Source organism: Thunnus albacares, chromosome 16 (genome assembly GCF_914725855.1).
Source record: "Thunnus albacares chromosome 16, fThuAlb1.1, whole genome shotgun sequence".
Classification (NCBI taxonomy): domain Eukaryota; kingdom Metazoa; phylum Chordata; class Actinopteri; order Scombriformes; family Scombridae; genus Thunnus; species Thunnus albacares.
In genome coordinates, this window is record NC_058121.1 from 12,917,111 (window position 1) to 12,930,585 (window position 13,475).

The window sequence follows — 13,475 nt, forward strand, 5'->3', positions numbered from 1 at the left end:
CTGGCCTCACCTTCCTCGACAGTCTTCCCCTATTTGCTCCCATGGTCGATGCTACATCTTTTAGTCAGACCTCACCTGGCTGTGTATATTGTGGAATTCCACTAGACTACCTCCAGCATGTTGCCGAGCCACAGAAGTTGGGTGATGCAACTTGGCACATGAACAGCACCTTCTCATACTTTTATCCACCTGTCTTCATTTATCCTTTTCCCAGTTTCTCATATCTCATATCTCCCTTTTTATCTTTCTCTTTCTGGTCTGTTGTCTATGAATGGTTGGCACTACTGTACCAGTCTTGGAAAAAGTTGGGGATTGTCAAATCTTTTTATTTGGAGGAGCTGGATGAACTGGATGGATAGAAAGCTGGGTGGAGTAAAGGATTATCCACATTGCTTTTATGTTGAGCTGTGTGGGGCCTGTGAGACAGGCGATATCTGACGGGTTAGGTTTAAGCTGGTGTATCCATGACTCAGGGTGAATCTAGGTAATTCTATTGGTTCACTTATTAATGAAACATTAGTACAATGTAACACAATACAAGTCAACTAGTGGCAATGTCAACCTGCCGCTCCCGTCCAAAGGTTGCGTAGCAAGTGAAAGTGATCATACTACTGACGTTCGAACATTGCATCAGATGCATGGCTCCATTGTAAACTGTTGTCATTGTTCTTTCCCTAGAGAATGGGTAGTCACAAGGCCGGCCCCGTAACAATAGTTAATGCCATGTACACTACCATTCAACCCCTACGTAACTGAGCCCCAGTATGATGAACGGCACTGTCAGGAATGTGAGCCCAAAGGATAGACCAGAACAAACACGTTAGGCCCAGGGCTAATGGGTATTAGCCTACTGGAATGTCTTTCTCTATGGTTATGACAAACAAGCACTTTCTTTTAGAAACTGTATCACATCTAACATGATGTGAAAAACATGAATTGAGTGTAACTTGACTGAGAGATAAGCTGTGCGCCTTGGCAGTGATTTCTGAGCTTGCAAGGTGGCCCAAGTTATCAGTGCCCTTGCATGCTGGCTGGGGAATTTTTTAATAACGTTACTGAAGATTGCTTTAGTAGTGTGGCATTCAGATGTCCTGTCCAAGAGAAATCGTCACTCGTCAGCCATGGACTGCACATTCTGGGCAGCATGTTAACTAAATTAAAGTATTTATTTTTATTAAAAGCAAAAGTGAACACTGCAGAATCTCTCCAGGAGAGGTGTTTTGGCACAGCTTACGGCTCCATCACTTTCAGATTGATGTGACCCAGCTACACCCCACCCCAACCTTGAGTAAAAAAACTTTTAGCAATAACTTGATCAAGTCAACAACTCTGTTTAGACACATGTGCTTAAATTCATATGGTTTATCAGTGACATGTATGTTACTACAATAGCAGCACTGTGTGAATGGGGACAACTAAAATCAAGACTGTATCTGTTATGAAGGGGTCAAAAAAGGTTGAAACCATTGTCACTAATCTGTTTCAAATGCAGAGTTTTTGCAGAAAGTGATATAAGTTCCATCCAGGCTGTGAAGTTCAAACTTTGGGTAAAAACCCCAAATTTTAGGTAAACTGATACTTTAAATAAGTGAAACTACCTGAGTTGGTGGAGGTTGAACGTGCTGTTGAGTGAATGAAGTGGTGTTATTTCAGCAGTAATTATTAATATAGTCTGAAAGCATGAGATGTAGATGGTTTCAGCTCATAGTCTCTTTATTAAACTGATGCTGGTTCATACTGACTTGTTGAATGTCTGTAAAGACAAAACCTCTGCGGTCGTAAGAATGCCAGGAATTCCATGGCTAATTGATTAAGTGAGCAGGGGATACTAGGCCTTCATACTGTCTCCATTTTCATGAGTACAGCAAGACTGCCTTTTTGTGAGCATATGAAGCATATACATTTATATCTCTATACTAAAACTGAGAGTATTTGAGTTATTTCTATGAGAGATAGGGGATTAACTATATTTGTAATGTTGGAATGCTGGCATGGGTCTAATTTTCGCCATTCCTTGGAAGCATTTATTGTGTAAATTATTTGGAAATGACTTAGTAGCAATCATATCACACATTACCAAAATATTCATCCACTGTGGTGCAATACAAGTAATTTTTTTTTGAAGGTCAAACAACATGTCAGCCACTATCTCATGGTGATTATGGCTTTTATGCAAACCAATACTTGTCACAACTGTCTTACAGCAGTATCCCTTCACATTTTTCTGTTTTGAGTTGCGCAAAGTCTTGGAACAGAAGTGACATGCAACACAGTTTTGTTCACTGAGGTCTGACAAATTTCAGCTGGGAGTAGCCATCTTGATGGAACAGAGAGTATCTTTTTAGACAGCAAATGACACATGCACACTCTTTACTGTAAATGCACACAAACACATGCTCTATTACACATTCTTGCTTGGGTGTTGTGTTTTTTTTTTTTTGTATGACTATTGTTGCTATTGTTCAAGTCAACACGGGGAGTTGGCCTTCCTTACATTCAGGGTGGAGGACCAGTTACATCAGCTGAAACAGTCTTACTTAGTCTCCATTTCAAACATAACTCCATGAAAGTACATGTTTATAATGCTGGTTAATTAATTTCTTAACTTTTGAGAAGATATTTTTAGAGTTGGAATTTTTTGTGAGGATCATAAGCTAGCTTTGTATGCTAACACACACAGACCCATATGTTTTCTATGTCACATAAGCTGTTGGAGATTTAATACTCATCCATAGAATTTCTCTTATAGATGAAGGTTTTCTCTTTCTAGACTCCAGATGTTTTATCCTCCTCTCACCCCACAGCTGCCGGAGTCAGTAGCCCACAAATCATCCCTTGTCCAGCTGCCTCCACCCCCCTCCAGCCCACATTTCTAAACTGGATGTGTGGGGCACTGTCAGCCCCCTTCAATGCTCATCCACCTACACTCCCACATTGACAGATTCTCTCTAAAACGTGGACTAAACACTCGCTCATCTGCTGACACGCACAGTCAGTGTAACATCCTTATAAAGCCAGTGGTAACTGGCTTAACTTGTTCCTTCGCTAGTTGTGATTCTCACAAAGGCATTTTCACTTTCTACACTTGCTTTCACTTGCCGTCTCATAGTGGATATACATAACGGAGCATGTGCAGTATCACTTTACAAGGTGGTAGTGGAGGTGGGGTGTGAGGGTCAGCTGTGTTGGGACCCCTATGATCTAATGGCACTGGGGAATTGGAGGAATCTCTGTCATGTCTGCACACACATGACTGTTAGCACACACGTGGATGCATACAGTCACAGAGAACAACGGGGCATGTGCATCTTTACCGGTACATAGCTGAGGTTTACATTCAATGTTTCTATTGGAAGTGAGGGCAGAGCTTGATTGATTATTTCTGCTGGCATGACCCAACCAATCTATCACTGTTAACGCCAACTGGATTAGCCCTCTGTCAATCATTAGATGGTGTAATCACAGGAGAGCATTTACTCTTATCTTTTAAGTGTAATATATAGATCAGCACAATCTTGGCATGCTTTTGGTAATTAAAACATTCTGGAGTTTTGTAATGAGAGTGTGCTTCCAGTCAATGTGAGGAATGAAAGAGAAAGCATGTGTCTGCTCGGGGAGCGTTCCCACCGGGAATCTCTGTCATCTCGAACCATATGTCTGGACAGCACAGGATTTCTCAAGTAATGAGAGTGGGAGGATAGATCACAGCTAGAAAAACTGGACGTTTGAGAGGGAACATGTGTGCTTGTTAGCGATGTTGTGCTCAATGCACAATCAGGAATTACCCTTTCACAATCAGGAATTGCCCTTTCATAACCCGTTCCACTGAGCCGAGTTGTGTGTTATTGGCCTTCCTCGGTTTGTTTTGGTTCAGTGTTTTTGAAATCTCCTGCATGTATGTGTGTGCATGCTAATGTTCTCTGACTAGACACCCATCTCTGAAGAAGGCCCTATGTCCCTGTGTGTGTGTGTGTGGCACTCTCACTCACACTCACAGTGATCCATTCATTTGTGGCCTGGCACCCAGATAGGGAGTCCGGTTGAGAAAGACAGAGACTGAGGGAGACTGTTCGGACCCTGCTCAGTGACTCAATGCTAGCTGTCTGCCTGGCACAGATTAGATCAACACTAATGAATATTCAGAAGTTGGCCATCACTGCCAGAATGGCCTACATTTTTACCAAGGCAAGAGATGGGAGTCAAGTCTTCTCTCCCACATTGTACAAAAGAAGTTGCTTGACATCCCGCAAATTTTTATGTGAAAGCAACTGATCCCATCTAACTTCATAAACCTGCCTCATGAGACAGACCCCTTCTGTTTCCATTCTTTGACATGCGTCCATAGAACCCAGCTTTGAAGTCACAACACTGTTAATATTTCCAAAAGTAACTCCAAAGCCAGTCCTTCAACATTATAGCCAGTATTCTGTTAGGTAAGGTCTTTACTGTTAGTGGAACGGCTTCCTTTTGCGATCCTAAACACGTCTACCACACAAAGACAGGAACTGCGCTGATCTAAACTACAGCTAGCCGGAAGAGTGTGTTTAGTTTCAGTGAATGTCTGAGGAGGTAAAGGGCATCCTTGATATATGACAAACACAAAACCCAGGAACAAACCTTGGTCTGCCACAGAAGTTCACTGAATGGGACCTGATAAGAATGAGTAAATGTCCAAATTATACAGACCTTTTCATTGAGGGGTATTTTTAGTTTTTTTTTTCAGTTTTGTATGGAGCGCGTGAGCAGATAACTGAATGGGGACAATATATTCCTCTGTACTTGCGTGTTTTTTCAGTTTTCACCGCAGTAGTTGAAGCTGCACATGTTCAAACAAAATCAGGCACAAATTCACAATTTTTTCCCCCATCTCCTGCAGAACAAGCAAAATATTCAGCTAGTTCATTAGATCTGTGCGGCAGTGTCGGAAATGGTTATGCGTGAGTGATCATGTCTCTGTTACTATGCCATCCTCCAGCCATGCCAGGTTTACCAAAATGTATGCTTACGAGTTTAGTAGGTACCTTTTTATAAGCCACTAATTATAAGTGTATGTGACGGTGGTTTTATAAAGCTGTGCTTAGGGTAAATGGAGAAGATGTGATTGTCATACAGTGTACTAACTCGATTTGGCTGTTCCTTTCCCAGAAGCACTGGTGGGATGTTGTTAAGTGATAGAAACTGAAAGAAAGGGTACATGAATATGAAGTAAACACAGATTTCAGAAGCTGAAACAGATTTAGTTTTTCTTCTGCTGTGGAAACTTTAGCCTTTTCCTCATTTCACCCTCTCAACTCAGAACATTGTGGAAATATGTTGTTTTGTTTCTGACGGCTGGTTTCAGGTCTTTTGTGAAAAATATGATTCACTCATTTTGACAAATTGTCAAAATTTAAGTTTTTTACCATGAACACCCTTTTTTCTGTAGAGTTTGATTATCAGACTACTTTCCTTCCTCAGGATGTTATAGTCCACTGGCTAAACCATTCCCCCTCTTCCTCTCTCCAGGATGGTTCTCTTGGCAACATAGATGACCTTGCCCAGGAGTACTCTGAGTACTACAACACCTGCTTCAGTGACGTCAGTGACCGCATGGAGGAGCTGCGCAAAAGACGTGTGTCCCAAGAGCTTGACATGGTAAATGCACACTCACACAAACTCTCTTTTACACACACATAACAAAAAAAACTTGCATAGCAACAGGGTTTGAGCAAAAACAGCTGTCAGCCACAAAATTTCTTGCTCTGAACTCAGCTCGCACGCCTTTTAAATTGCTTTGGACAAATGATAATTTTTTTTTGCAAATCCCTTAATAAGGACCCTAAAAATCCCCCTTATAGAGTAGTCTCATAGCTTTTCACAGTGTAATTTTCCAAAATCAGAGCCAGCAAGAAAAACAGGCAAGAAAAAATGGCAATGGAACCAACATAAATGTGTGCTGAGGCTTAGGACTTTCCCCAAAGGCAGTGCGGCCTCTCTGTATGTGAATGTGGTGGTGTTCTGGAGGTCTATAGGGGAGTTTGGACATCCTTTTCACAAGGATGTAGGGTAGTGGGGCACCCCTTTGGTTGCCAAGCTGCAAGCAAATGTATGAAGGAATGCTGCTGGTGCTGCCACAGAGGACCTAGCTCTGTGTAGCACACTACCCAGTGGGTCCACACATACAAATTAAGTTTTTAATGTTATGCTAACTTCATAATTTCCTTATGACTCAATTCATGGTGAGTGGAATGGGTTTGAACCCTGAGAGAATACCACTTGGTAATCAATTTCTAAAGCAAATAATAAAAAATAAACACTTTGTTGTGTTTTTCTTCCTAAAGCTGCTACTCTACAGCATATATATGCTTGAAAGTAAAATATCCAACTTAAATACAATAACAGTCATTTGACTATCACCAGTAGTGGCTGCCTGACGAAATAATGATTTAGTTCTACATCCACAGAATTTACTCACACTGACAGCTTTTCTTATTTTAGGCCCCATCCAAATTGTCTCTGATCATATATTTTCATATGCCATTACTGATTTTCCTGTTTAATAGGCCTCTTCTTTTTGAAGGCACACATGTGGTTTTGGTTGGGTTGACAGGTACAGCTTGGTGGATAGCTGATTTATTGTACTCTTCTTTTTAATGACTGCAGGCAGACATCCTGTTCTCACAGCTTTCAGGAGAGGGGTTGGAAAGCGTAAAATCAAAGCAGTGGATACGTGGATATGTTTTGCATCTGATCATAGGTTAAGTGTTCTCTCTGTGTGGGCATAGATTTTGATCTATCATTTTCCATCATGTGAGCTTCACAATAATATGAATTAACTCTGGACATTTTATAGTTTGGGAAGGTTTCATCCTGAGGAGATAAGTTGGGGGAAGAGGAAGCAATCAGTTCAGATTTTTGTTGCCTGTAGGAGAAGAGAGAGAAAGAGCTGACTGGGCCATGAGCCTGAAGCCCAGCACAGGAGGAGGATAAGGATGTGAACAGAAGAAGATGAAGGGAGGAGGAGGAGGGGAATGAAGAGGAGGAGTGGAGAATGTGAGAGCCTGCAGCTGTCCCGCCACTCTGCAAAGTTTGGCAGCAAAATATAGGAGAAGAGGAGAAAAAACATAAAGGAAGGAATATGGGTCAGACAACACCTTATTGAGAGCTCTCAAAAACCCAGGATCAACCTACGCAGTATGGATTGAACTTTGCCTTGCATTTCAGTGCAGTCCTTCTCTAAAATGAAATATTGGGAATATTTAAGTCTAGAGCAGCCTTTTCTCTACCAAGCTACCAAGGGTAAGAATAGGTTCAGGCAAAATTTCTCCTCTTAGGCAATATTATTTCAGTACAATATTGCTAAAGATTATTGATGGCCAGCTTTCTTTTCAGCTTCATTTTTCCACTGGGCTTGACCCCTTCATGGTCTCAAAGGCTGTTGGGCAGTAGAACTAGAGCAAAAAAGTGAAATACATTGTGACAGTAATACACAAGAGGAGACAGGCACATGAGACTTAGATGAACTGAGAATAAGCGCAGAAAGAGAAACAGACGCGCAGTCAGAGAGAGAGGAGCAAATGACTATTGTGAAGTGTGTCCAGAAACCAGTGGCTGCAAGCCAAAGTCATGTAGCCGTCTCCCTTAGGACCAATAGCAGACAGTTAAAGAAGGTCACAATGTCCAAGAGCGACATTAATGGGGAGACATTTAGCAAGTGGCACTCCTGAGGGACGTGGCCTTTAGGGAAAGACCTGTTACTTGTAAAGGGTACAGCAGTCAAGTCACCATACCCACTCCCTCTCCGGTCATTGTGTTTCTCATTGTCTCTACACCAAATGTATAGGTCAGTTCTTTTCTATTTTTGACTGCTAACTTGAATTCTCTTACATCTTTCCTAGTGTAACTTTTTGGGACTTCAGGGTAACTCCAGAACATCTCTGGTCAGTAGGCATGGGACTTATGGGGCAAGGGTCACCTTAGCTGAGGCCTTTCCTGGTCTTAGACTATAAGAGGAGGCAGAGGTTAAGGGTTAGGGTTAAGAGAACTGGACATTGATAAGCGAGGAGCCTGAGGTTAAAGTATGATGGGTTAGGGTTAGAGATGTCCTGTGCCAATCCTGAGGATCGATATCTGGGCTGATGTGGGCATATTGTAAGTGTGCAAAACACCCCAGCAACAGCTTCTGATTTTCAGTCATCTTTATCCAGTTAAACTGACAAACTCTGCTAATCACAAGTCACATCAGCCATTGCAAATTAATGTCAATTCCATAACTTGATGATTCACTTGGCTATTGTTGGGTTTATGTACTCTAGCTAGTATCTGTATGCAAGCAAAAATCATTTTCAAGGCAATAAACTCAACTTTTTAATACTACTGTACAATCCTGAGTGGACTGTTTCTGTAGTTCAAACAACTCTAACAGAGTGATATGTCTTCTCTAGTAAAATGATCTTCCTGGATTGGGTACAAAAAAAAACATTGATCAAGACATGCCTGATGATTACTGTCTGATTCAAAGTCTTCATACATTAACCTTGTCTTCTGACATCACATTTGGCGATTTGCTTCTGGAAAATTCCCACAAGAAAGCCCCAGCTGTGATCAGTATGGTCACACCAAAGAGAAAGAAGAAGCCCTCTTATTCAAGTTTCTGTTCTCCAAAACATCTTCAAGTTGATTCACAGGCCAGTCTACTAATCTTTTTTTGATGGGAACCATTTGGTTTCTTTCGCCTTCTTTCATTTTGGGAAATGCTCATGCAACACTAACATTTTTGCAAAAATGTGTGGAACTTAACATTGTACTTGTGTTTGCTTTTCTTTGCACAACACGTCTGCCAGCCCTTGAGGGGCCTCTCAATTAACAAAGTGATTGCTGTCTCTGTTGTGGTAAAACAAGGTTCTCTCCCTATTAGGAGCTGATGATAGAGGCTCTTTCAGAGATGACTATCGATGTACCCACTTCCTGCCTGGCCTCCACTGAGTTGTTCCTCCACATCTTCATGTTAGCTTTATGAGTAGCAGGGACACAAAGGGGTAAATAAACATCCCCTTTGGGAATGTGACCTATGGATTAACGCTACCATGCACCATTTTCCAGCCCTCCTATAGACAATGAGAGTTTGGATGGCTGTCACTGGCTTGCTGATTTGGTGATACATAAGGCTTATTGCTGGAAGTGACAGGAAATACTGAAACGTAGTTCAGCAACTTAAACAAAATGTGTTGTTTCCAAGTGACAGGTCAGTGAATCGACAGGCCAAAGGGTGAAAGTAAAGGGTAAGAGAACAGATTCATTTCAGATTATATGCAGAAATGTCTTACTGATCAAAAGAGGCAATATTGTCAACCTTTTGTCCAGCCTGTGATTCATGTCAGTCTTTCCAGAAATGAAACCCCAAAAGTCAAGATAGGTGGGTCAGGTCTTTACCTTTACTAATTTTAGGAAGTGAAAAAGTTTTCAAATTTGATCTATAAAGAAGTCTATAAAATGAAAGGCCATGATTGTGTTACGTCCAAAACCAAAAATAGCAGATTTTATCTGTAAACATCCACAGTGGTACGTTGTTGAGAATGACTGTAGTTGCTACTGAAATATAAAACATGCCAAAACATGGACATAAAAGCTACAGGAGGCGTGCACAGACTGGTTGGTGGGGTGAATATTCGTGTATAGCCAATAGCGGAAAACATCAAGCGAGATTATTAGTCTCTCTCTCGAACCACAGTGATAGAACAAATGAAGTACATCAAATAAAAATCAAGTTGTTTTTTTGGGGAATTTGTGGTTGTGGAGAACCTTAAACACATTTCTACATGCTGTAAACCATAATGAGACTTTGCAACAGATTCTTTGATAATTTTGAAGTCATGGATAAACAAAGATGAACTGAGAAGATTAAGTCCTTTGATGCTTTGGCCAAAATCCTTCAGTTGTTGTTAACAGTGTGGAAATCATAATTGAAACACTTTTGACACAAAAACACCACAGCTGGTGTCAGATTTATCTGCTAGCCTCAGGAATGCTCAGCAATGGTTTTCTAGCTGAGTAGCACAGTTGGGGGTCAAGACTCAAGTACAGACTTGTGTTTTGTTTTGCCATGAGGTGAGGAACAGTGTGGTAAATGGGCTAATGCCTGCATGAAGTTGTTCGTCAAAGTGGGTCAGTTCAGCAGGGTTAAAACTACAGAGTAGAAGAAAGACAAACTCTTTCATGAATTCTGTTGCTTATTTGTACTTTCTACTTTCTGTCTTTTGCTTAGAAACTTAGCAAGTCAACGTGCTCAAACAGCGGCCGTTGTTGCTATAAGATTGCTTTCAAGTGATGTTGGCGTGGCTCCATTATTGGCATAACCCTTGTGGAAAGCAAGTGGTGTATTTATAATTTTTATTGTATGATTTATTAGTCAGGACTGGGATCCTGACTCTGTCATTGGAATTTGTAATAACTCTGGAATTTGTCTTGAAATACCAAAACAATGATGATCCACAAGGCTTAGGAATGCTTCACACAGTCGACGCACGTAGGCCTGTGCTGCAAGTATGGATATTCACACACACACACACACACACACACACACACACACACACACACACACAAATACACACTCTTTCAAGCCCTCTGGAAAGGATGTGGATAGAGGTGTTACTGAGTGTGCTGATGGTTTTCTGTTTCTTGCAGCAGCTCAGAGGTGGCATGGCAGACTCTGGTCTATACTGCCCACTGAAAAACATGTTTCCTGCTTTTGTGTGCGAGACATAAAATGGCATTGCATGATTGTGTGTTTTTGTGCAACCACAAGCACGTGTATGTTGATCTTCCTATGAGCCGGTTCTGCAGGCTCGTATCGGGCCATACTGGTCCCACAGCTAACGTCTTTTTGATCTTGCACCATGTTTTCCAATTGGTGTCTGTCCCTCCATAAGCGCAGTCTTACCTAGCAACCTCAAACTCGCCCACCCAGATTCACCCAACCATGCCAGTTGGCATACTTCCACTAAGCCACCTGGTTTCTCTAGTGTTGCCACATATTTGCCTACTTTTGCCTCTGAGGTTGCCACTGACTGCATTTTGGGAACTCATGCCTTTGGTGGGTGTTGCAGTAATGTTATGACTACACTGCAGCTATTTAACGCTCGTCTGTACTGTATTTGTGTCCTTTCCCTCTCATTAACATTATGTTCCTGCAGCAGCGAAGCAGAATTTAACTGTATTTCCTGCTTAATGATGGAAAGCAATGCTGCACTTGGAATTACGGTCACTTTACAGGAGCTTTTGATGCTTCTCTGTGTGTGTTTGTGTTGTAGTTTAGTCGTTTCAGATGCCAGGTCGGCAGACATCGTGATCCTCATTAGCTGAAGCTCACCCTTGTATGCTTCCCCTCTGCCGTCCTTCTCTTTTATTTAATTGAATTCAGTCACGCTTTGGCAATCAGAGTTTTGCGTTCACATCACACTTGCATGCACATACACACACAAACAACCTCGTGGACATCTGGAGGGAAAACACATTCACACGCAAACGTGCCAGTTCGGGGTAAGTAGGTCAGTATCTCAAGCTGATGCTGGTAAGTTCATGTAAAGGATAGCATGCCCCCTCTGGGAGTGTGTTGTGAGATCTAAGCCTCACACACACACACACATATAGACAACCCCCTTCAAAAAAAAGCATTGATTTGATATTCTCTTTCAAAAACTGTGTCAGCTACGCTGGCAAGTTCTTCACCATCCACTTTCGCTTCTCCATGAGCGACGTACAGGTCTTAGAGAAACCCAAGTTCACCATGGGAAGCTGACAAATTCATTCTCACAGATCTGCAGTGCAAGGCAAATGGGATGTAGGGTTTGTTTGTTTTTCACTGATCTTTTCCTCATCTTTTCACCCTCTCACCCCCTCCTTCCATGTCAGAGATGGCATGCACAGACAGAGAATAAGAGGAGCTGAGGAGGAGTGGGAGGAACAGAGAGCCGCTTTGTGTCTCTGTCCCTTAGGAGCTCTATCTGTGGAAGTGGAGGCGAGTTGTGTGTGTATGTGTAGGTAGTCCTTGGCTTGAGTATCTGGTCTACATTTATGTCTATGGTGACATGTATGCGGCTATATCAGGGTCTGTGTCAGGTTTTGTATTCTTTGTGTGTCCCCATGTGTGGCGTGTTTGCTAGGCAGTGAGCTGACACTGCGTTTTAAAATAAATTTTACAACCAGCGGGCAGGGTGCCCATAGTTATCCATCGGCGAGACTAGCATATCTCTCCTGTCACTGCAGACATGAGAAGCCATCAAAGAGAATCTGATAGCAAAAGCAATCCGCCGCTACCTTTTGAGAAAGTATTCGTGGTTGTGCATGTGCATGTGAGCACACACCTTATTAATGGTGCCTCTCCTTCTTTATGTGGGTTTTTCTGAGTACACCCACATTATTCTGTGCACCTCAGTTGTTTAAACAGAGCTGGCTGCCAAAGCTTTGATTGTTTAATGGATAGATGTGTTGTTTCTTTGTCTCACATAAGCTCTGCCTCTTTGAGTGAAAGTCATACAGCCCCATCCCAGATTTTTCCCTATGCACAGCCTGGCAATGTAATGAGACCGCATCCTGTACTGCAGGTCTGGTAGATGGAGTTTTTATGACCTTAGACAGGTACCTGCTCTCTGACTTATGGGAATCACCATATTCCCTGGGATGGACAAATTGTTTTGGGGCTCTTCTTCTGGGGGTTCTTGATTTACATTCCAGAAAAATGTCCGGACTCGTGACTCTCCTGCTTGATCACTGTAACAGGCAAATAGATAAACAGACTAATGGGCCAGGATGACTTGTAATATTAAAATTAGAGTTAAAGATAAAGCCAGCCAGACTCGCTAATATCTTTACAGTTTGCCTTTAGTTGATTACTGTTGCGATAAGTATAGGCTTCAGGGTAATTTTGAAGCTTTTAGCTGCCTCAGCACTTTAGGTCCTCTGCTCATATGACCCAGTGGCTACAGGCTCTTAGAGGGCTCTTAAAAGAGGTTATGTCACTTCTGACTAAGTCCTTTGTGTATTAGCCATTCACTTACTCATGCTTAGTGGGTTAGGGTGTGAAAAGTTAGGTCTGCATTGCCCAAAGCTCAGTCAAAGAAGGAAAAAAAGGTCGAACGAAAGGGCACTCTGATTAGGAAGTATGACAGACCAAGTGTAGGACGCAATCTAGATTCAGCTTCCTTTTACTGAAGATGATGCCCATAATAACTTGTTTTCTATTCCCGCTCTCCATTTGGGAAACTCCAGATTTCATTTGTCTTTTCTTTGTGGCAACAGCATATACCATTTAATGGTTTTAGGAAGCTAGTCCCCTAACAGCCCTCAACCTGCTTCCTGAGATCATTTTTGCCATCCTGACATGGCTGATGTCAATTCTTTTATCCAAATATACTGATCCTCCTGTAGGATTACCAGTTAAAATCCGCCACAACTGCCATGCCGAGAGAAGAATTTAAATCCATGTACTAACTGTACAA

The 13,475-nt window shown here is 42.0% G+C and overlaps 1 protein-coding gene across 6 annotated transcripts in view; it reads left to right on the forward strand.

The window, feature by feature from the left end:
* sash1a (SAM and SH3 domain containing 1a) overlaps nt 1–13,475 on the forward strand; it is a 244,356-nt gene that overhangs the window by 194,766 nt on the left and 36,115 nt on the right. For all 6 annotated transcript variants that reach the window (XM_044329657.1, XM_044329654.1, XM_044329653.1 and 3 more), the window contains one exon: nt 5,506–5,634. In XM_044329657.1, coding sequence (XP_044185592.1) covers nt 5,590–5,634 — 45 coding nt within the window. In that variant the 5' untranslated portion in view covers nt 5,506–5,589. The remainder of the gene's footprint in view (nt 1–5,505; nt 5,635–13,475) is intronic.